The sequence below is a fragment of the Vipera berus genome, assembly GCF_964194415.1.
Source record: "Vipera berus genome assembly, chromosome: 3".
Lineage (NCBI taxonomy): Eukaryota > Metazoa > Chordata > Lepidosauria > Squamata > Viperidae > Vipera > Vipera berus.
The window spans coordinates 46,593,649-46,618,755 of record NC_138204.1 but is presented as its reverse complement, the minus strand read 5'-3'; the positions used below and the strand labels follow the sequence as shown (position 1 = coordinate 46,618,755).

Below are 25,107 nucleotides of genomic sequence, written 5' to 3'. Positions count from 1 at the left end.
CACTTTGGTAACAGAGCTTGGGTATCTCCGTCAAAGTTATCTTCACTCTCTATATACATATTGGACTTTGCATTCTATCTCTCCTTGCAACTGTTCCTGGGTGGTAATGTTCATGCAGCACTGATGTCAACTGTAGGAATAAATGAGGACTGAGTATATGCATGGGATTTTTTTCCCTTCTCTAAAAGTCACATGCTCAATTCCTTCTTTGCTCTTTGAAAATACATAGAAACTATGGTCAACCAATCATCAGCAGTCAGGCTAATGATTAAAATTTTCCACCTGTTCTCATAGTCATGATGCCTCCAGGCTGGTCTCATAACTAACCCTCATAACCAACCAACAACTTTGCTGCTAAGGCAATTATTCCACTTCTGAATTAAATGATAGCTTTAGGAAAGAAAAACACTTTCACTAGTGAAAGAATGGACAGTATTGTGGCTTACCATTTTATCATGGACTGTAGGGGATGCTGGATAGTTGAAGGGAAACATTCCTGCAGGAACAGGTTTTCTATCACCAAGGTAATCATACTGGGCAAACAAAAGGAATGTGTGTAAGATAATTATATCACAGTATTATTACTACATATTTTCCTTATGTTAATCATCTAGTAATAACAATGACCTTCCTATTGGAAGAAAAAAAAACCAAAGTCCATTAACTAAAGTGGTGATCATCTATAGAAGCTCCTTGAAACTGAAGTCTGGACACAAGACAAGAAGAAGGTTGGTTTTATAAGCCAGAGCTAGTTTGAAATCTGTATTGTAATACTACTTTGTTCCTGGGATGACTCCCTCTTCTCTTCCCTTGATACTCTCTAATTTGTTCTGCGAATCACACTTATTAAGCCACAGGGTGTAACCACAAAGATGAACACTTCGTCTCAGATCAAAAACTTGTCTAATCTACTACCCTCTCAATTCAGCTAACATGACACTTTCCCTCAGCCTTAACTTGCCACTTGGGCACCACATGTCACCTGCTGGAATATTTAACCTTATATTTAACTTGAATTAGGGCTCAGCTCAGAACCTTTACATTTATTTCTGAGCTATCTAGAATTAAGAACAGATAGTACTAGCACATTTGCAGGCTGAAATGTTCCTGTTTCTGACTGTCTAGTACAGGGTAACTACCACCCTTTTATGATTTGTGGATTTCAACTCCCACAATCCCTGAGCCAGCCACAAGTCATAAAGGGGGCAGAGTTCCCCACCTCCGGTCTAGAGCAACCTTAACATATGTGAGATTGAGGAATAATCAGTTGATAACAAGAGAATGTTATTTAAGGTCAGCTTCTCTAAGTATTGCTTAGAAATGACACTTTGCTCATTCCTGCCATTGCTCCAATTCTTAATTAGATGTCTCTTGTGACCTGACTGATCAATAAATCTCCTTCACGGTCAACAACATCTTCCCTCCCCAGTAGTCTCCTCTATGCAGCATAAACAATACATAAATTACAGAGATGGGGTTATTATTAAAATCATTTATACCCCCTCCCCCACCCTCACTTTGCTGGGTAACTACTGAAAGATGGCAGAGCTATTTGGAGGAGGGAAGTCTCAAAGGAACATTACCTTTGGGGAACTGATAGATCGTCTCATCATGTAAGTCGTTGGCTCGGCATATATCTCCTCACTCCGAGAAGGCATTCGTTCAAAATGGGCACTGGGTGACCTTACTGGAGAGTAGACTCTGGTTCTATTGTAGGATCCTTGACTTGGTGAGCGGGGGACTGATCGCGAACGAGGCTGAAGGGACATCCTGCGCAGGGATCCTGAGGCAGCATCCATTTCATCATAGTACACTGGCTGCGGTGTGGGGCCTGGGATCCAGATGGGCACATCTTGTCTGCTATAGCCAGGCTGTTCTTTCCACTCCCGCACCTGGAATGTGCTGCTATTGCGGAAGGCGTGGCGCTTGTCCTCCACAGTCCACTGAGGGCTCACACGTTCATAGGCAGGCATAGAGCAGATACTGTCAGGACGGACACCAGGTGGATAGTACTGGTAATCCTCCGGGTACTGAGATGAATAGGGAGGGTAATAATCAGGTACTCTCCGAGACGTTGGGAAGAATCTGTTGGGGCTACAATTCCCAAAAGAAACAAAAAAGGAAAACATTTGGTTTTAGGATTTAGAAGGCCAGATCCTGAAGCTAAAACTCAAATACTTTGGCCACCTAATGAGAAGGAAGGACTCACTGGAGAAGAGTCTAATGCTGGGAAAGATTGAGGGCAATAGAAGAAGGGGACGACAGAGAATGAGGTGGCTGGATGGAGTCACTGAAGCAGTAGGCGTGAGCTTAAATGGACTCCAGAAGATGGTAGAGGACAGGAAGGCCTGGAGGAACGTTGTCCATAGGGTCGCGATGGGTCGGACACGACTTCGCAGCTAACAACAACAACAACAAATCGCTACTATCTTAGACTACCATCTGCTGAATAGCACTGATATATTTTTCACATATTTCTGTGTGTAAAACTGGGAGAAGTTGCAAATTTATATTTTTATTTTAAGCCTTAATGGTGCCTACTTGTCTCCAATTGTTCCACTATATTGTTTGCTTGTGTTTCTTAATTTTTTTACTCTTCATAATTAAAGTTGTGAAACACTCCATGTTTCCTCTCCTGCATGTAGCTGCCTCCTTGAGTAGCAGAGTATACATACATGTATCAGGTTATAATAAATAGCAGTTAAAAATTGAAATTTCTAAGGTTCAGTTAGGATAAAAGCTGCTTTGGTACTTGTTCTAAAACTGTGATTTGTAGATTTGGATCATGTCAAAAAGTAAACTTAAGAGTGGGAAGATATTCATTTCTTTGAGCTTTTTTGCTAGTATTTATTTTCTCTCACTGGATATTTATAGTGCCAGACTGTGTTTATTCCTATAGGGTACTCTGAAAACTTTATAAGAGGAGCAGCTAATAAACAGATTTTTTAAAAAAAAATATATAAAAATAATTTAAAAAAATAAAAAATAATTACGGTACTTCATTCCATGATCAGGAAAACTGATACCAAAGACTTTTCCTGCTTTTCTGGGTGCAAGAATACTGAATAAAAACAATTATTTTTAAAATAATGCATTCCAAGACACCAAAAGAAAGATGATGAGCTTTTTTGTCAGAAAAGAAACTGAAATTGTAACAGCCTTGTGTATTCAGGGACAATTATTCAGGGAAGAGGGAATGGTATTAAATATAAGATACCAACATCTTTTAGGACCTTAGGTACTGATTTAAGACTAGAGTATACCCTCTTTTTTAGTATTTAATGAGGTGTTTCTAAAAAAAGGTTTGTTTGCTTTTTTCAAAAAACAAACTTATATGTCTTATTTGTGTCTTGTGTGTTCAAACAACTCACCTATGGAGATCTTCAGGTGGTGGAACTCCACGGCGCAAATTGACCCACTGTTGCAACTGGGTCATGGAGCTTTTTCTCTGAGCAATCTTTTCTGGATTAGTGCGAGGTGCCAAGCTCCGACGAGAGATAACAGTATTGCCATCATGCTGTGGAAAGGCCATGCTGCCAGGACGAGTTGGGGATGTATACTGCCAACCATTTGGCTGTGGGGTTCTCTCCACTCCAGCTGGCACACGAGCTGCTTCAGGATAAGGGCTTCCAGGCTCCGAGGGTGTATCTTGACTGGTAATGCCATTGGTTTTCACCAGTGCCTCTTTCTTATTTGCAACACGTTCTGGTTTTCTTTCAATCTTCTCGGAACCACGTCCATCACCTTCTCCTCTGGTTTTTGCTTCCAACTCAGCTTTGGCAAGCTCCCTGGTAAGAATACTGCGCTGGTGATGCTGATGATAATTTTTGCTAGGAGGGATGTTCTCACAATCAGTCTTTTCATGCCTGAGAAGAATCCACAAGTTGAAAAGAGCATTCATTACCATAGCTTAGGATTGGTATATCCTAAAGAAAGAATCCAGTTTATTGTGGGTACTGATCATCCTCTTGCAAATTATTGATTGAACCTTCTCATGACCCTACTATTTTTCATATTGCCTTAAGGCTATATTTATTCTAATTCCACTGAAGAAAGAATCTTACAGCTATAGAATGACTTTTGAGTAATGCCTTATGAGACGATGAATATGTTACTATTTAACTAGCCATGCTGCTAGGATCTTTTAAGTTCATCTGAAATTGAACTTGACAATAGATGTAACACTTTATACATTGTGTTCAGCAGGGTGAAATGTCCACAACCAGTTCTAAACCATTTCTACCTTTTTGAACAGCTGACCTTTGAGTAGGTGGGATTTGAACCCGAGCAGCCTCGCCCATAGCTTGAATCCAGGATTCTTGTTCTTCATTGTTCTCAGCACTGAAGAAATAGGTCCGGATGCCAGCATGCTCAGCCTGAGGAGAGAATGACTTCTTGTGATTTTGTGGCACCTCTTCCATCCAGCATACAGTTACCTGCAGAAACAAAGAATAGAAAGAGAGAAAGGGAGATAAAAAGATCCCAGTGAGTGTCTAGAGAGTTTACTCATCAGCAATCAATTTTGTCTTCTTTCGCTTAGGCACATTATAATTTCACCAATTTTTTATTTCATGATTGTCAGCTCTTATTTTGAAACGATGTTTGGACTTGTTCAAATAGACAGTGCTTTGAAACAGAAGAGTAATTATAACTATCCTTTAAATAGAAGATTATCCTCTTTAATATTTGGCACAAACCAACTCCACTAATTCTAACACAACGACAGCACCTCTGGTCCTCCAGCACTATGTACAAACTTTTGGGTATTAGATGAAAGCTCTCCCATTGCAGGACATGCATAAGTCAAAATGTTTAAGTGGAACAGCATGCAAAAAACTGGTTCAACTCAGATTGTCTTGGTGAAACTCCTTGCTAATCAATTTATGGTAGGGAGAACAAAAGCTACTGCCAAATGGCTTGTTATAGATCATTGATTTGAATTAAAATAATGAGAGTTAACATAAATCCACCAACATTAAACTTCAGATGATATAAATTTACTGTTTTAGGAATAGTTCCTAGACATTCAATAGCTCTTCCTAACACAGGCAAGGAAGAAAGATCTCTCAAACTTCCTTAATTTTTCTAAACATCTTTCTTTTACAGCATTCCAAATAGAGTGATCTTCCACCTGTAACACTTCAGTGTTATCCCATCATTTCTGCCATCTTTTTTCTTATCAGAGGGACAAATTAAAGAGGAATAGATTAAGTAGTGATCTTTGAATGTCAATGCTAGGAACTGTCCATAGAGAAGTACTCACGTTCCATTTCCTTGTGGACATTTAATAAGATTACATCAGCATAGTTGTTGACTTAGAGAAATCAATAACAGGACTACTCAACCTTCCCTAACAATGCTATTTCAGCATTTGGGACATAGACAAAATTTGACTGATCTCAGCTGTGCAGTGCATGATATTCTGTTTATTTTCCCCCATTCCCTCAGCATGAACCATTTCTTCATCAGGTTAAAATGTAACAGAGTCTAGGAAATCACACAGAGAGCCTTTTATGTACTTCATTCCTGAGTTTTGATATGTAAAAGCTGAAGATTTTCAGATAGAAAACCCACAAAGGAAAGATTATTTTTGAAACTGAAAGTCTTCAGCTCTTATACAAGTAAACAAAAAAGAATAGGCACATATATTAAGAATAGTAATAGAAGCAATCACATTTGATTTAAAACTATCCTAAGAGGCTACAAATCCAGATCAAAGTATTTCTAGAATTTGATACATACAAATTCTTTGTCTGAATTTAACCAGCTCATTTGTAGTGTATCTGTCTCAATGATCCTGAAAAAAAAAATCCAGTTGTTTTAATGAATCTTACTAATCAATATAACAAACAGAATTGGGCTCATATATTATGTATTTTATTATGTACATTAAATATTCACAGTAGAGAATGAATAACATAATTTAATTTTTGTTTATATTTACCCATCAGTTTTGTCTCACAACTAATTGCCACTCATTGACTAACTACTACATGCCTTTTTGATTTTCACTTTGTTGAGCTAGATATTATCTTCCACAAATCACTCAGTGAAACCCATAACATGAACATTTATTTATTATGTACAAGTCATATAATAGTAATGAGTTCAAGATCTATATCCTCAGTGGGATTTGCTAATATAGCTCTGTGTTTCCAGTATTCTCTATGGTTTAAAAATACTTCTAGGTATTTCATTAGACAAAGGGATTCAAAATTTCCCCAACCACAATTTCCTTAGGGAATGATTGCAGGTGAATAAAGCATGCAGGATAATTTTTACCATTGGCACTTCATTTTTTTCCTTTCTGGCATGCATGCATGCATTTGGAAACAGAAGGAAAACACTACCTATTTGGTGGCTGGGTGATGTATTGCAGACCAGTAATCAGAAGAGATCTCCTGTCCAGGGGATCCTCACACAGAAAAACAGGGAAGACAGAGAACAGATCAGCCACACCCAATAAGCAATTCAATGGGGAGGAATATCAGCAGGCAAAGCACACCAAGAACAAAGGTGATCACTGTGAATGGATAGTTAAAGCAGAATTGGGGTCATACTTAGTGCTTTCTGAGCTTTAAACTGAATGGTCAACTTGGTTTTCACTGAACTTGGGAAAACTATTCCTTTGCATCTCAGCCCATGGAACAGCCCTCAGCCAGTTGTCTCAAAGTGCTAGAGGAAAATGTAGGTTCAATTATTGCAGCAATAGGACATGATGTAAAATAAAATTTCTAGAAACTGTAAGATGAAGTCAAAAAATATATTTGTACATCTACCTATTTAGCACATGTAGATTGTCTATGTGAATAGTCTATTATACAATTACATTTTTTATGAACATGAATTGGGAGCACAATAATTATTCTTAAATAAAAGAACAGAATATAAATTTTGGGTATCTTGCCATCAGTATGAAGTTTGGAGAAGATCAAAACTGTACTTTTATTTCCTTCACTGTAGTTTTTGTTTTCTTACAAACAAATGTTGAAAATCTAGGCACATTACTTCAGAATAATTCCTACTGAACTCTAAAATTTACTTCATAAGCTTCATATGATTTGGAAATATGATAGTCTTCTCTAAGATGTTCTGTATATATTTATAGACTCTGAGATCCTGTCTAATGCAATGGTATCAGTGGAACTTGGTGGGAAAAGTTGTGCCAGAAAAAGAGTTCCTGGATTCCTATCACTCAACATCAGCCAAGTTGTCCTGAAAAGCATGTTTACATGCTTACGAACTTCATTAGGAGTCCCCATACCCCTTTTAAATACAATTCCTTTCTTCTATACCACTATTAGACATGTAGGAAAATTTACAAAGAAAACAAATGTATCAACGGTTTCGAATCAAAACCAATTCATCACCATTAAAAAGGGAACAAATATTACAGAGCACAGTTTTGAAACATCAAGAGTAAGTGGTTTCAATGAGTAGAAAGAAGTTAGCAAACAATATAATGGGAAAGATGGCAATGAGAAAAGTTATGTGGTATGTAACATGTAGATGTGCAACTACTTAAATCTAATTAATTTTCATTGAGTGTACTAGAGATTTGTTAAAATTTATTTTTATTAAGAATTTTTTACAGCATAAAAGCAACACCAACTTAGGAAAAAGTAAGAAAAAGATAGTGAATAGACAAAAAGAAATATAAGGAGAAGAGATAAAAAAGAAAGAACATATTGCAATTGTTTTTGCATATGAAACAATCTTCAAATATCTCTAAATGAACACATATTTCCTAATCTCTCCCCCAAGATCTTTCAATACTCCAGATTTATTCAATAAACATTACATGATCTATTTGACTATTTCTAGACTCACAGGAATTAATATCCATCAAGAGAAAAGGGGATAGAATGAATTTGGAACTAAATCTCACAGAATTTAGGAGCTCGTAGAGTGTACTTGTATATTGACATCATACGTGCAGGTACAAATGTATGCTCTAGGAATCCAACACGATTTTAAATGTGTGATATAAAGCTGTTTCCCATCTAAATAAAGTTTCTACTGGGTCCAGTTCAGGTAGTGCTGTTAGTCTAAGATACATTTCTACTAGCACAACAAGGTATATTTACACATCCATGAACAGTGTGCTAGGAGCACTTCCACTCTTTACTGACCTTAAAGGTATATTTCCTGCTGATGTTATCCGATGGCTGTACAGCTGCTACTCGAAAACTGAGAAGTGGGATGCTGCCCAAGATGCTTTCCTCCTTCTCATCTACATGAAAGAAGAAGAGAGGGACAAAGAATTAGACAATATTCCTTTATCTTAGTTAACAGTTGTTAAAATGGACATCCATCTACTTCATCACCATTGGAACTAAGAAACAGCCAGGAGCATAGGGTAATTTCCTTGCACGCAGGCAAACAGGCAGGCAGGCAGGAAGACTTGAAAACAATCATTACGAAGGGAGTGGGATGGAAAAGCTGGGCCTAACTATTTATCTACCTATGAAAGATGCCCCCTTGCCCTGATGCATTCATGCTTGTTTGTCTTTCCAATTCAGACCAGGAAGCGTTCACATATCCCTGTATGCATATCAGTTACACTTCACAATACTGTCTAGTTAATTATTCATGCCCATCATCTTTTCCATCTGCTACCAGAGAGAAGGCCCAGACAGCAGGATTGTGGGAACCAATGGTTACAGGACATATTGATGTCGTTGGGCTCACAATTTGGCAGGCAGAGTATGGAAAAATAAAAGAGTTGCATTGGTGGTGGGTGACATGGTGTCTGCTTCATTGGAGTATTTGCCAGAGTAGAAAGCTGTGTATAAATTAAATAAATATATATGTGCTGCAATGTCACGCACGCATCTTCACTGTTGGATCTTAATCATTCCAGTAAGTCCAAAGAAAAGAAGGACTAACAGGATATTACAGAGAATATTAAATTTCTATTTGATGACATACAATAAATTAATCCAAAGTTTGTGAAAGGGCAACAACAACATCCAAATCATCTGTTTTAGAAAACTAATTAAATTCCTAGAGCAACTACTAGAAATAACATGCCACATACAAAAATTATTAGCGAAGAAATTCTTTCTTAATTTCAGCCTTTATCCTATTTTTCAGACTATGATGATATTGTTCAAATTTATAATTTTCTTGAGCTCAGTAGTAAATTGAGATACTGCAAGAGAAACTCCTATTTGCAGCAGACTAGAATCCTTTTGTAGTTGGCTCCAAGCATCACAATCTTTTGTATTTTTCTTTTTAATCAGGCAGCATTTATCTCCTCCAAAACTGAATGCTTTTATTTTGAATACTGTATTTAAAGTTTAAAAGGTATTTTATTTTATTTTATTTATTTTGCTTATCTCCTGTGAGATTAATTTATCTCCCATGGATGGATGGAAAAGGCTGAAACTTCTTGCTACATTCCTCTGTGCAACATAGCAACAAGTGGCACCTATTAAAATTATTTCCTTTTAAAATATTTTTTCAGTTTAATTGCCAGAAAGGCAGCACAGATTTTAAATTATCAAGCTCCCTCAAAGTGGAGGTGAGGACAGAGTGAGAAGATTCAGGAGACTTCTGGAAGAGCAGGTCTAGGACCTTGAATCTTTGATCTTATCCATTCAACTGCAGTATTGCAAATTGGAAAATTAATTGCTAGGTAAAATAGCTAAGGACTTGCTGAGGAAGGAAGGAAGGAAGGAAGGAAGGAAGGAAGGAAGGAAGGAAGGAAGGAAGGAAGGAAGGAAGGAAGGAGGGGTCGGTCATCATTCATGTGAGAAATTCCTATATATTGCTGGAAAACTATATTGCTTGGTCAGAAAGAGTTAACAGTACATTTTTATTATTACAAAATAATATTACAAAAACATAATAATCCTACTAAAGCAGATCAGAGGACCATCTTATCCAGCATTCTATCCTCACAGTGGCCAGCTAGGTAACAGGCAGCCTTCTGGGACACAAATTCAGTAACATTTTTAAATTTTTCACTTGTACTTCCTTGTACCTGGTACTCAGAAACTCTCCTATCTGTCTATTTGTATTCCACAATTAGCAGAAAGAATGCATCATATTTTTGAATCAAGGTACCTCCAGTGGGCTAACTTAAAGAATGCATCCAAAGATCCAGGCCCATTTCTCTTGTGGGATTGAAATTTCAAATATCTTCATACCACTTGCACTGGCAAAGTAGTGGCCGCTGCAGTGTCACCATACTGCCCTGCAGTTGTCACATTGCTGAGGTCCTGTTATCATAACTTCCGATGTTTTTGGTTACCTTCCCACAAGCAAAGTCAATGGGGAAGCTGGCAGGAAGTTGCAACTTGCTCCTGCTCCACTGCTTTTTTGTCCACCTATGGTCATATTGTTTTTCTGTTTAAGTAAGCAAATATCTCTGAAATAGTGACTCAGGGGGTCATGGGTTATTTAACCATAGAATTGTAGGCTGTCCTCTATAACTACCATCAAAGCAGTAGGGTTGTCTCCTTTACAACCATCCAATTGGCAGCAATTATTACATCTCATACTATAGAATGACATTTCTCAAGTACATACTTTGTGAAGAAAAACTGCCTTTCCTATCTCTCCTAAACCATTAAAATATTGTATCCCTTATAGATTAAAAAAATCAGTCTCTCCTATGAAAGGAGCACTGTTCCTCAACAGCGGGTATGAAGGTGAAAATCTAGTTTGATAAGAGATACAAAAAATGAATGCATCATTGCTTTCAAACTATGTTTGGCATCTGGGAGTTTCCTTATACCTTTATATTTTAACATATAATTAAATTAAATACAATTTTAATATTTAATTTTAGACTTGCATCTCCTCATACCTTTGTAGTAAAAAAGGCAGCGATCCACCAATACAAACCAGCGCTTATTCCATTGCTTGACTCCAGAGCTGGCCTGTAAAGAGTTGTTGAAAACAAATAAATGTCATAATCTGGATACCACATACAGCATAGATTGAAAAAGCATCCTATGAGAAACTGGCATGACAGGCTAAGGCAGGGGTAAGCAACCTTGGCTCTTTTATGACTTGTAGACGTCAACTCCCAGAATTCTTGAGTCAGCTATGCTGACTCAGGAATTCTGGGATTTGAAGTCCATGAGTCATGAAAGAGCCAAGGTTGCCTACCCCTGGGTTAAGGTCAGACAAAGCAATAGGATTTCTAGATAGTATATGACAAGAACTGGTATGCTGGATTTACCATGAAGATCCATCTTCTAGAACAGAATATATCCTGCCCACCTGGTGTGGAAGCAGTGTCTAAACTGGTTCTAAAGTTACTTCCTGTGAGAGGGAATACTTTGATCTCCAGTCTCAGAATGACAAGTCAGAAAGAAATCTCAGCAAAAAGAGAAAGAAGAAATAAGGGGTTTGTGATGTGCAATTTTCTGCAAATATTCCCTCTTTCCTGTAATAGGTAGGTGGACTCTCTCCACTTTAGATATTGGATCTTCTCCAAGTTCAATGTATCATTTTCCTACAGTGAAGCCAAGGCACCCTATTGTGGAACACATCAGAGCTTCCCTCACATATTGGGGGGAGAGGAATACTCTTGCTGGAAATGATGCTTTGGCCAAAGCATAAGAGTTTAACTTTAATGCAATTGAACATGGAGAACCACGAGCCCACTCTATAGACATCTCCTAGGAGCTTATTAGTTGCCCATTTGTCCTGTGGGGCACTCTTATTCTGTGTCTCATAGGGTAGCCCAATGCATGATTTGATCCATTTTGAAAGCGTGGTTAGTGAGGCTTTGCAACCCAGAAGGTTGTCAAAAATGTGCTATGAAGTAATCAAAAATTCTGGATTCCTCTGTTCTACTCAGTAGCTCTTGATGGCCTGTTTGGTGGTGCCTTCTTTTCCAAGTTAGTTTTGGGGTTATGTAATGATTCCAGACTGATTCCTTGCTTGATTCCTCCTCCCAGCTGAACAGCCTCTCTCTGACACTTTGGGCAAAAGACTGAGTTTAGACACAAAATAGATTGGATGATGCAAAGATCCCTTTTGAAAAAGTGCTCCTGTTTCTGATATTGTCTAACTGAAATTATAGTTATTATAAATACCGCTCTTCTGTTAGGTACTTTACAGAGTCTTCACACTGGGATAAGGCTTGAAGCACTAATAGGAGGTCTATGATAAATGCTGATAAAGGTTGGGGAATCTTCACAGGGAAACACCTCCTGGGAATCTACAAGGAGATAATGGGATGGGAGGTTCCTGGGTTTCCACTGTTAGGATTTAGGACAGTGCTGATAACTGCATATGGAGTGTGTTGATGGGAAGGAGTGAACTTGGGGCTTGGAAGTTGACATTGTAGGGTTACCTTTTGGGCCATTTTTAGAAACCTTACCATGTGAGCACATATTTGTAAGTGATGGGAGGGGTATTTTGTTTTGTTTTTGGATGCTTGGATGATATCTGTGTGGTTTTGTTAGCATGTCCTAGGCTGGGGTCAACCTTGCTAGGTAGACCAGATCAGAAAATCAACTCCTCAGAAAGACTAAAACTAGCAGAGTGTGTGCCAGAGAGAAGTCTCCTGAGGATGGGTTCCAGTACAAGTCTGAAAACTTGGAAGACTAAACCTCTTGTCCCAGTGACTGACAAAATTGGATCCTGCAGACTAAAACTACTTTTACTGACCAGTAACAGAATCTTGCAAATCTGATTGTGCCATGCTTCCTCCTTTTTATACTCCAGTGAATTAAGGACATGTATACTTAAGCCCCTTCTGAATATTATATCTTTGTTTTGGACTTATAAAATGTTTTAATCCAGTTTTCAATGTTAGGAATGTTAGTAGTAAATAAAAATGGAAAAATAATAATAAAAAAATTAAAAAAGGTGAATTTAAGGAGTCCTTGGCAGAACTGATAGACTCACATGCTCTTTGGAAAAAGACAGAACCAAAATTGGGGATGAAGCTATCCCCTTCCATAGGAAGCAACAACAGATCCATTCTAAGGCCGGCCTCCAGTGTGACTGGGAGGGGAATACCTATGAGAAGGTGCCTTAGTTCCAAAAATTAATCCTTTGAAATCATGCAGAGATCTTGACCAGTTGCATAGCAATCTGAATATTTTCAATCTAAGAATGACGTAGTGCACAGCAGTCCAAATAACCATATTCAAACAAATGATTCTTTTTTAAGTATTCTCTCTGGTAAGTCCTATCTTTTATATTCTTGGTTTCCACTTTAGTCTTTTGCCTTTGCCCAGTATCTTTCTTAATCAATGTATTTTGCTGAATCAAAAACATTTTCCGTATGTTCATAAATGTTGCTATAAAAAGTAAATCAGGTGAAGTGTCTTTGTACGGGCCTTCTACCTTTCCTTGTTTGTTGAAAATCTTTTTCTTTCTCTCCGCTTCTCTTATCATTTCCTTTCTCTCTGATGTTCCTGACATCTCTACAGTCCATTTTATCCAATCTGTTTTCTTGTCCTCAGATTTATTTTGTAGTCTTAAGGGATAAGTTGTTTTTTCCAATTCTTGTAAAAAAAAATTCCACTAGGGTTAAATAATGTTTCCTTGTTTTGTTAAGTTCCATCTTTAAGTCTCTATTCTCAATTCTATATCCATTTATCTGTTTTATCTGCTCCTTCTCTGTTGTTGTTGTCTGGGAATTTTGTTGTTGTAGGGTTAACTTAGAAATAGATTGATTTATATTTTCAAAGTTATTTTGGATTTCTTTGTGGTTTAAAGTCATTGTTGTTTGAATTAGTTGCAATATACTATATATCTCCTCCTGTGAAGTATTTATGTTTTCTTGATATGTTCTTTCTATATGTCTCTGATCCATGATGGCCAAGAATTTGAATTTTCCTCTTCCTTTCTTTTCTCTGCAAATAGCTTTAGAGTCCCAATTAAATAGATATTTGTAATCCAAATAGTTCAAACAAATTTTTTTCCTGAAATTTATAATTCTCTCTTTGTCTACAGCCCAGATTATTGTCTTTTTTTGGTCACAGCTGTTCTTTGTTGTTAAAACTTTGAATGTCACAAACACAGATTAGCTTTCCCAGGTTGCCAAGTCTTATATTAAAGTCATAGCTGTCATAGTCTTCATCCACCACTAGGTGTCAGCAACTACTTGTTTTTTCAATTTCCAAAATGAACAATTACCTTTAAAATGAGTAACTTAAGCATTCAAACAATTTTAAATTTATCCAGATTTAAGTTTTAAATTTCAAGTTTTATAATTATTTTAATTCCATATATTTTGTTCCTCCATAAAAAGATTAATTCGCCACTTCTGTTAGTGTAAGGGTGGGGCGGAAATCCCCCTCCCTCCCTTTCAGAAGTATTTTGGTTCTTGGGGATCTTTACCAGGAAACTAAATGTAGAATAGAAAAGAGAAAATTGAATTCCTCACCAAGTTTCAAACACGCTGTTCACAGTTGTGCCAGTTAGTGCTTTTGGACTTTGGTTGCTAGTAGCTTGGGATGGTTGATGCAATACGGCCAACTTTTCTCCTGTCAGGTTAGAAGGCTTTCCCCAAGTCAAACGGAATGGACGCCACCATTCCAGAAGTTCTGGAGCACCCTTCTTTCTTCCTCTCCTCTCCGGGGCAACTTAGACTCATTTAGGGTCCCCAGACAGGGTGAAATTAGCCACAGGGGTGCAGAGAACCCACAAGCCTGTGACTGGTCACTTCTACGCAAAACCGGAAGTCTTTATTTTATTTTATTTTATTTTATTATTTTATTTTATTTTATTTTATTTTATTATTTTATTTTATTTTATTTTATTTTATTTTATTTTATTATTTTATTTTATTTTATTTTATTTTATTTTATTTTATTATTTTATTTTATTTATTTTATTTTATTATTTTATTATTTTATTTTATTTTATTTTATTTTATTTTATTTTATTATTTTATTATTTTATTTTATTTTATATTTTATTTTATTATTTTATTTTCTTATTTTATTTTATTTTATTTATTTTATTTTATTTTATTTTATTTTATTATTTTATTTTATTTTATTTTATTATTTTATTATTTTATTTTATTTTATTTTATTTTATTTTATTTATTTTATTTTATTTATTTTATTTTATTTTATTTTATTTTATTTTATTTTATTTTATTTTATTTTATTTTATTTTATTTTTAGGCTTATCTTGTCTTTATTACTTCATAGGTAACTAAAGGTGGTAAACACACTTATTTCTCCTTCCTTGTCCTATTTTCCTCACAACAACAATCCTGTGAGGTGGGTGGTGCTGAGACAGAGTGACTAGCTCAAAGTCATCCAGCTGACTTTCATGCTTAAGGCAGCACTAGAACTCACAGGTGGAATGATCAAATAAGCTATCGACTTTCAAATCAGTTTCTTGCTCAACAAAGTTATAAGGAAAACCAAGTAATGGGTGAAAAAGCACTTCCTTGACTGTCCTGAAGCATGAACTGTGATGTTGGAGAGAAGATAGGAGAAGCTTGTGCAAAGATTGGCAACCTTTAGCACACCAAATAGCATTTGCTCTAGTTTTAGTGGATGAAAGTCATGTTTGGTGGGGCCAAAGATGCGTTGGTGATCATGACTGTGTTGTCAAATTGGATAGTCCAGAGAAGAACTCAGAAGTCCCCAAATAATTACTTAATTATATGTGTGGGTGTGAAACATTTTGAAAAAGAGTTCCAGCATTAAACTGTGGGATCTAATTTACCAACAGAATCAGGAATTGGTTTGGGGACCTTCAAAATATACTCACAGCTTAGGGGCTATGAGTATCTCCTGATGTAATGAGGGACAGGTGGTTTACCTGCTTGAAGAGCCAACCGTTCTTGGTCACCGCAGCACTGGGATTCCTCTTCATGGAATTAGAACGCTTTCCAAAAGCAATTCCTTTCCTGGAAGTACGTGATGATGCCTTTGGGAAATGAAACAGAAAGGTTAGGAAAGGCAAAACAAGCAGTGGGTAATACAATGAAATCCTACTTAATCATATTAAGTCTGATGGTTGCTGAGTTTTTGCATCATGTTTGCAGTTTTTATTTTTGTTATATACTTTATATTATTTCTAATCTGACTTTTTAATTGATTTATATTTTTATGAACCACTTAGACTCCTTTGGAAGGAGGTATAAATTTTATAAATAAATATTAGAACAGGCACACTGAAAGGAAGAATTAACTTAAGTCTGACTGAGTACTAATGGGTCCATTTTAAGCATGACTAAATATGGATCAAACTCATAATCTTGGGCACATGCTGGCTATGACATTTGGCATAAAAAGATGCCTAATTTTTGTGAAATAAAAAAGGTAAAGGTAAAGGTTCCCCCGCACATGCATGCTAGTAGTTTCCGACTCTAGGGGCCAGTGCTCATCTCCGTTTCAAAGCCGAAGAGCCAGCGCTTGTCCGAGGACGTCTCCGTGGTCATGTGGCTGGCATGACTAGATGCCAAAGGTGCACGGAACGCTGTTACCTTCCCACCATAGTGGTCCCTATTTTTCTACTTGCATTTTTACGTGCTTTCGAGCTGCTAGGTTCGCAGAAGCTGGGATGACTAACAGGCGCTCACTCTGCTACGCGGCAGAATGCCCTAAATTTCACAATAGTAGATCAGTTGCACCTTATTTTTCAGATAGGAAAACTTGACAGCCAGAAGGTTTGGACAATCCCATCAGAACAGAGACACAAAAGGAAAAAAATAAGCAACATCACAATTCATAATGTAGCAAACATACCCTGCCATTTGGTCGTTCCTGAGGCACCTCTGAAACCATTGTGTGATTGGAGGATTCACTATTGACTGTTGCCGGCCGCTTGCTACTTGCTTTGCTTGACATGTCAAAGACAGATCTGAGATTGCAGGTGAAAGAGAGGAAAAACACATTATTAACACTCCCCCAAAACTGGCTTTGCTTCTTATACTTTCACACCACTAATACATGTCCATATACTGAAATCTTGGGTTAACATTAACTTAAACCAAGAATACATCAAATCAGATAAAATACAAATCTCCTTTATGAAAATCCCGGCCCCTATTTTGTTTTGTTTTTTTCTTGAGCTAGACTTCTGAACAAGTTTCTTTCATCTGGTATTTTTCATCCTTAAATTTTATTCTCTATCCTCTTTCATGAACTTCCATTTTATGCCCAATATTACAAAGCACTAAAAACCACCAACCTTTGCAAACTAAAATGATTGTTCACTTCTGGAGTCTGACCAATCACTGGATGAAGGAAAGTGTTCCGTCTTTCATTATGACTAGGAAAAAAACAAAGAGAAATAGACAAGGCATTAATGATGTGGCTCATATGGAAATGTAATTTGCCTTTGGTGGATAATTAATTAAGAGAGAATATGGATCTTTCAAGGGAGTTGCAAGATTAATACTACTGTACATATCTTTTTTAAAAAAAACAATAAACAAAAACCTTCATCCTTCTACTATAGGATCAGGAGTACCTTTAACAAGGCTTTTGCCAATAGGAATGATAGAATCACATTTGCCACACTTTGCAACAAAATGTTGTACATCTTTCTTCAGAAATGATTCAAACATAAGGTCTTCCATGTTGGAGGAGACGCAAGGGGGATTGTACAAGCAAAGCATACTGTGCTTATTTTCATCACAGTAACTGATGGTTCACTAAAAAGAAATGACACCCTAACTTACTTTGTCCACTGCTTCTTATTTGTAGTCGTCCCTAAGCACATTCCTGGTGACAGTTGAATCTACACAGAATTGTCCTAAAACAATATCCACAATGTATCAGCATCACCAAGATTCTAAAATCCCTTTATATAAGCCAGAACAGAAGGGTTGCATTTGTTTCTCATGTAGAAGATTTTATTTCTGAAAAACAACAGCACAAAACTCTCTTGTTGCCAGGGCCACAGAGAACACTGTCCCAATACAGATAGGGATCAAAAATAGTTTTTCTGTCTTTAATCACCTTGTTTAACACATTACAAAGACCCCTATTCACTAATTTGCCTTCATGTGCCGTGGTAAATTGCATAATATCCAATGGATATCATCCATACCAAAAAGATGCTACTTAAACACTTTAATTTTCTAATTAGAAAGAAAGTGAGACTGAAAGGAATTAAAAATGTCCTGATAGACCATTCTCACTACCCATTTCTGCACCTCTTCAGAGTTTCTTCTGGGAAGCCAACTCCTCCTTATGAATACTACAGGCTGTAAAGAACTCAGCTGGAACATTTTCATTCCTGTCCTTCTAGATTTTCAACTTTTCTTTCTACAGAAAACTCAAATGTTCCACAGCCCCTGAGCCTATTCCATCCCTTTGAAATACAGGTAGACCTCAACTAACAAACCACAATTAAGCCCAAAATTTATGTTGCTAAGCGAGAAATGTGTTAAGTGAGTTTTGTCCCATTTTACAACCTTTCTTGCCATTTGTTTAGTGAATCACTGCAGTTGTTAAATTAGTAACTTGGTTGTTAAATGAATCTGGCTTCCCCATTGACTTTGCTTGTCAGAAGGTTACAAAAGGGGATCACGTGATACTGGGACACTGCAACTGTCATAAATATGGCTCAGTTGCCAAGCATCCAAATTTTGATCACATGACATGGGGATGCTTCAACAGTTATAAGTGTGAAAAATGGTCATAAATCAGTTTTTCCAGTCTCATTATAACTTTGAATGGTCACTAAATGAACTGCTGGAATTCAAGGACTACCTGTATACATTTTTTTTTGTTGGTGGGAGGCCTCATTTTTTCATACTCTTTACTTTTTTTTACAAAGTATTTATTCCCTACTAAAAGGACTGAGGATTTTAGACTAAACTGCTGGATGGCCAGCTGTGATATATGCTACTCCACTGTAGCTTCCATAGTAGATTGACTATGAGTACATCTTGGCAATTTAAATTAGTCTGCCTTGACCTGTTTAAAGCTACTAATCCAGACAAGTACTAGCCATTACTCCTATCAAAAATGATTTCACATCCTCCAGCCTAGTCTTCATCCATAAAAAAAATGCACCTTTAGAACATTTCCAGGAAACTACTGAATTTTGAAAAGATAAGCAATCACAATAATCATCATCATCATCTTATACAGTTTTCAGTCTCAGTGGGAATTTTGCTATAATGATCTGACAAAAGCAACATCTACACTGATGGCTGTAATGCAATAGAAAATACAGATTGGGCGAGACCTGGCTCAAAAACAGTGATTGTGAGAGGGACTTTGGAGTCCTAGTGGACGATCACTTGTCTATGAGCCAGCAGTGTGCAGCAGCAACCAAAAAAGCTAATGAAATCCTGGGTTGTATAAACAGAGGCATAGAATCAAGATCACGAGAAGTACTATTACCACTTTATAAAGCCCTAAGTAAGGCCACACCTAGAATACTGCAGCCAATTTTGGTCACCATGCCACAAAAAAGATGTTGAAAGTTTGGAAAAAATTCAAAGGAGAGCAACTAAGATAATCAGGGGCCTGGAGACTAAAACATACAAAGAACGGCTATGGGATTTGGGTATGTCTAGTTTAATGAAAGGGACGCGGTGGCTCAGTGGGTTAGGACGCTGAGCTTGTCGATCAGAAGGTCGGCAGTTTGGCGGGTCGAATCCCGAGTGCCGCGTAACAGAGTGAGCGCCTGTTACTCGTCCCAGCTTCTGCCAACCTAGCAGTTCGAAAGCACGTAAAAATGCAAGTAGAAAAATAGGGACCGCTACGGTGGGAAGGTAACAGCGTTCCGTGCGCCTTTGGCGTCTAGTCATGCCGGCCACATGACCACGGATATGTCCTCGGACGAGCGCTGGCTCTTCGGCTTTGAAACGGAGATGAGCACCGGCCCCTAGAGTCGGAAACGACTAGCACGCATGTGCGGAGGAACCTTTACCTTTACTTACCTTACCTTAGTCTAAGGCAAAGAAGAAATAGGGGAGACATGATAGCAGTGTTCCAGTATCTGAGGGGCTGCCACAGGCAGAGGGGGCAAAGTTCACCAAAGCATCAGATGGAAGGATGAGAAACAACAGTTGGAAATTGACCAAAGAGAGAAGCAACCTGGAACTAAGGAGAAATTTCCTGACAGTGAGGTCAATCAACCAGTGGAACAGCTTACCCCCAGAAATCCTGGGTGCTCCATCACTGGAGATTTTTAAGAAGAGACTGGACATCCACCTGTCTGAGCTGGTATAGGTTCTCCTGCTTGAGCAGGGGCTAGAAGACCTCAAGGTCCCTTCCAGCTCTGTTCTATTCTAAAACCATAGTCATAACATATCAATGTGGAGACAAATCATGACTTTGGCATTCAGCAGTTTTTGCTTTACCTAGCTAAAAGTTGTTTACAGACTCCAGGCTGCTACACACAAATATCTATCACCACTAATAATACAGCATTTTTTAAATAGCTGTTGTGATTTAATTAGAGACATAATCATTTCGTATCATGAGTCCATAGTATATTAAAGTTGTAGGAGAATAATAACACAGTCATGTGTTGCTGTTCTAAGCAAGCTCATTAATGAGACATTAGAAACCATGCAACCTGTTTTTGATAGCTCCTTAAGGATTATCGTGGCCATCATTTCTTGAGATCTGAAAACAATACTTTGAAATTTCCAAATAGCTTTAAGATATTCCTATCCCCATCACAACCCATGCACAAATAAGAGCCTTTTATATATGTCATTTCTTCATCTTCTCTGGAACTATATGTAGCAGACTAGTTTAGTATAGAAAGTTGATGCTCCACTAATTCCAGACTGAGAGATATCTGGCTAGTTCATGGCATCTTGCATAGAGTCAACAATTTTATAATTATTACCATAAGCATGCAAATGATCAGGAGAAATTTTGGATCATATCACCTCAAACTCTTCTTCAACTGTAATGGTAGGTGAGAATGACCTTGGGAAAAGCCACAGACTTGGCAACAATAAAATAAGAGGTGGCTGAGTCTACAGAAGGAATGGAGTTGTGGCAGCACTCTCAGAAGGGACCCCTCCTAATTCCTCAGACTGTAAAGGTGAGGTAGGAGAGGGAGATGTACTTTCAGACCTGCAACATTCTGTTAATGGAACCTTACAATAAATACAGAGTTCATACTTGTGGGTCTGCTTCTTGTCTGGACTACCTCACAAGGCTGATATTACAGGAAGTAAATAATAGTATGTGCATTGAGTTAATCCATTAAAGAAGCAGATATAGAATACTTCTCTTCCTGATCCATCACAGGGAAGAGTTCTGATTGTTTTTGGGTTTTTTGTTTTTGTTTTTAAAGAAAAAACTGGGGAACATTTTAAATAATGAATTCAGAGTCTGTAATAGCACAATTTAGAATTTTCCAAATTTCAGTATAACGCCTAAATCTGTATCATGTGTAGAAAGGCATTCAGCTGAGATCCCTGCAATATAATACGTACTCCACATAAAAATGTACTTTTACAGTTGAGGCATATTGACTAAAACAAAACTATTAAATTACAGCAGCCAAAACAAATCAAGCCATCAGTGCTCTGTGATGTGCCTTTCCGGATGCAGATTTTAATTAGAATACATTATGTTATCTTGGCCTGCTGAGCTTTATTAGTTTTATGTTTACAAAAAGCAGGCTGTCGTTTCCTGCATGCGTGCACGCACACGCAAACACACACACACATCCACACACAAAAAGATAAACAAGTTTTAATGCCTTGTGACAAACCAAATTACAATTTTAACCCCATTTCATGGATTAAATGAACATACAGCATGATCAATCTGACATATGAATGGCACTAGTACAAATGTCTAGCTTTCTCGTCCTGCTGTACAACATTTTATGCAACCTCTTTTATATATTCTATTCTCTCTCAGAGCCTGGTATGAATGTTTTTAATGGAAGGAGCTTTGAAGATCCCCAAAATAGGCAGTCTGGCAAAGCAGGTAAGTAAACTACTCCAGAAATTGCACATGGCCAAGTATAATGACCATACTGGGTATGAATGATGTGCACTGTACTGAATGTTTGGTCTGGGTTTCCTTCCCAATAAATATTAAATACTGGTGAGAGAAACCAAAACTGTAAGAGATAGGGTTGTGGGATGTTCATAAGATCAGAATGACAGAATTTGGACGCAGAAAAAACATGGCCAATTTATTCAGACTGTGCTAATTTATTCCCTCTTGCTAAACAGCTTGGGAAGAACCTAGCCAGGTAAGAATGGCTCTTGCTTTTGCTGTAGAGAGTTTCTTTAACTCAGGTTGAAGAACTTACCAAATCCCCATATTTAAATCAAAGTTTCCATATTTGGTCTTTGTCCATTCTTATTAAGCATGGTTTTACATTCAGGGAAACTGTATATTGTATTAGAGATGATATTAAAAAAATCAACTACAACACTTTCCCCATTTTTCCCCCAAATTAGCAATATTTTACCTAAATGCAAAGTCAGCAGAAATCTGAGAGGTTATATATTTGTATAATATATAATTGTAGCAAAACTTTTGTAGCATGCTTTCATAGGTGCTGGTGATGACCTATAAAGCCCTGAATGGCTTGGGTCCGGGATATCTGAGGGAACACCTGCTGCCAGCATCAAGCTCCCTTCGTCCAGTGCACTCCCACAGGGAGGGTCTTCTCAGGGTGCCGCCGATAAAAGACTGTTGGCGGATAACACCCAGGGGAAGGGCCTTCTCTGTGGGTGCACCTGCCCTCTGGAACCAGCTGCCCGTGGAGCTTAGGACTGCCCCCGACCTTCGCACATTTCACCGGGACCTGAAGACCTGGCTCATTGAGCTCTCCGGCCCAGGCTGAGAATTTTTAACTGGGGTTTTTAATTTTAGGGATGATTTAATCTTTTTTAATTTGTTTTTAACTTTTGTACTGGTTGTTTTAAATACCCTGTAAACCGCCCTGAGTCCTTCGGGAAAGGGCGGTATATAAATCTAATAAAATAAAATAAAATAAATAAATACTCAAAAGAGCAGGTCCACACGTGCAGATCCAATTAAACTGATTTATTGCTAATCATGCCTATGCACAAGAATCTTCTCAACTAATGGTTGACACCTGCTTTGGGTTAGATAAGAGTCAACAGAATTCAAGGGAGGTTGGACTTAGTTTGCTTGTGGCTAAGTAGGGATTCTAGGCTGATCCCTCTTTTAACTCTGCTCCCAGGGTCTACCACCCCTTCTCCTACACATGCTTTGTTTTATCAGGATTTTTCAGAATCGCCTTTTATATGCATTAGAAGAGTTTTGAAAACAGATGGCATATCTTCAATAACTGTGCATTGGGATAGTGCACTGAGGTATATCAAGCAAGTCTTTATATGTATTCTTGCCCCCATGTCCAAGGAAACAACAGCTCTTTGGGACAAGGCTACTATTTCTGAGTTGTAAAAACACAGAAATTCTAGAGCTAATAATAAAGTAATAATAAAGTAATCTATACTATATAAACTTCATGAAAACATTTCAGGAATTATAAGAAATCAGCAAGAATTTATCACAAATAAATCTTACAGACTATATTGATTTCAATAAGCATTTTATAAGGTAACCCATAATGTTTTAATTAGTAAGCTATTTAAATGTGGATTGGATGACATAACAATTAGGTAGATATATAAGACTCAGAGTTCTCATTTAATTGGAAAGAGGTATCTGTTCTCCGTATTAAATCATTTCACATAGAAATGGAGCAAATCTTTATCAAATTTGAAGGTAACACCCAAGAAGACAGAAATAAGATTTATAATGATCTTGATAACTTAGATAAATGGACTGAAAATAGCAGAGTAATCATATTAGCTATACTTAATTCTAATTAAATGCACATGTTGTGATGGGAAAACAAAGGTTTTATATTATCCCTATTCACTAGTGTTTGGAGTGCAGTCACCAGAATGCCACACAGAAACTAAATGTAGTTCTCAATCATGACTACAGACTTTAAAAAAAACCTCACTGGCTGATTACTTTCATCCACATCCCACACACTTAGAAAATCCTCACATCCACTGATGGCTGGTGAAAATGAGCAGCCATCCTTCTCTGCGATCCAATTTGGGATTATTTCTCAGATGACATCTTTGAATATCCCCTCTCCAAAAGGAGACTTGCCATTACTCCAGACACATTAGCCAGTATGTACGTCAGGAGACTTGCCACAATGTTTGGAACATGTCATTGTCCCTTTAACTAGCTGGTTTGCTGTAAAGAGGCAATGCCAAGATCACACATCATTCTGCAGCATTATGTCAACCTTCACTTGGCTTCTGACCAGGGCTACCTGCTTGCTGGTTTCAGCTTCTGCTGCCAGCATTTCTGGGTTCTGTCCAGGGTCCTGATGCTTTTCTTACCATACTGACTTGCACTATGAGCTCCCTCCTGCAATCAGCCTGCTGAATCCATAACTAACTTTCTTACTACTACTTCTGACTATACTCTCTTCAGCCTGATTTGGCTGCTATGCCCAGGCACCATGAATAAAAACCATGTTTCAGGATTGGGTGTATATTTGGAAAGCCTACTTATTCCATAGACAATGTGTTTATGTAATCCTGACTGAAAATCTGTAGTAATGCTCAGCAAAACCACACTGCCATGCAGAATTCAGAAATAGGTTTCTTGCTTTCTAACTTTATTAAGATAATCAACAAACTGACTTTTGGCAAAATCCAATATTGTGCTCATGTTCTATATCTTAAATTTAGTTATCTTGATATTTATCTGTAGTGGCGTTTGAAAAATAATGAAAGATCAAGCTAGAGAATTCATTTATAATTTTAATTTTTTCACTGAATATGATCTTGCAATTGTGTGGTAAATTGGCTTCATAAGCTGTAAATTATTATTGGAAGCAACCATCAGAAAATATATCCCATATATAACAGACATCAAAAATTTCTCCAAGGGTACTTTTTCGTGAAAAATGCAAAACATATTATGATCAACTTCTTATGTGACAGCAACAATAGACAAACAAATATGGCTGCAATCTTTGGGTCATTAAAGTGTCTGTCCTTGTTTTTAGCTATGCTAGAAAGAAAGGGGATGGGCCATTATATGAGAACAGTTCTAGATGGATTCAAGATTTCAGAAAAGCTGAATTATGGATACCCAGAATGTTATGGATAGATGGCTAGAACTTGATGTTCCATCTTGAAAATGTGGAGTAGGTTTG

The 25,107-nt window shown here is 37.4% G+C and overlaps 1 protein-coding gene across 7 annotated transcripts in view; it reads right to left on the bottom strand.

Moving 5' to 3' along the window:
- Window positions 1–25,107, bottom strand: part of PLEKHA6 (pleckstrin homology domain containing A6) — a 217,233-nt gene that overhangs the window by 51,065 nt on the left and 141,061 nt on the right. For 3 of the 7 annotated variants that reach the window (XM_081324113.1, XM_081324115.1, XM_081324117.1), the window contains 9 exons: window positions 17,134–17,214; window positions 16,689–16,803; window positions 15,760–15,867; window positions 10,817–10,889; window positions 8,133–8,233; window positions 4,261–4,436; window positions 3,372–3,866; window positions 1,584–2,094; window positions 447–533 (listed from right to left, as the gene is read on the bottom strand). In XM_081324113.1, the coding sequence (XP_081180239.1) occupies window positions 447–533; window positions 1,584–2,094; window positions 3,372–3,866; window positions 4,261–4,436; window positions 8,133–8,233; window positions 10,817–10,889; window positions 15,760–15,867; window positions 16,689–16,803; window positions 17,134–17,214 (1,747 nt within the window). Of the gene's footprint in view, window positions 1–446; window positions 534–1,583; window positions 2,095–3,371; window positions 3,867–4,260; window positions 4,437–8,132; window positions 8,234–10,816; window positions 10,890–15,759; window positions 16,027–16,058; window positions 16,112–16,688; window positions 16,804–17,133; window positions 17,312–25,107 lie in introns of those variants that run through there. The other 4 variants (XM_081324114.1, XM_081324119.1, XM_081324116.1 and 1 more) reach the window with 3 other exon arrangements.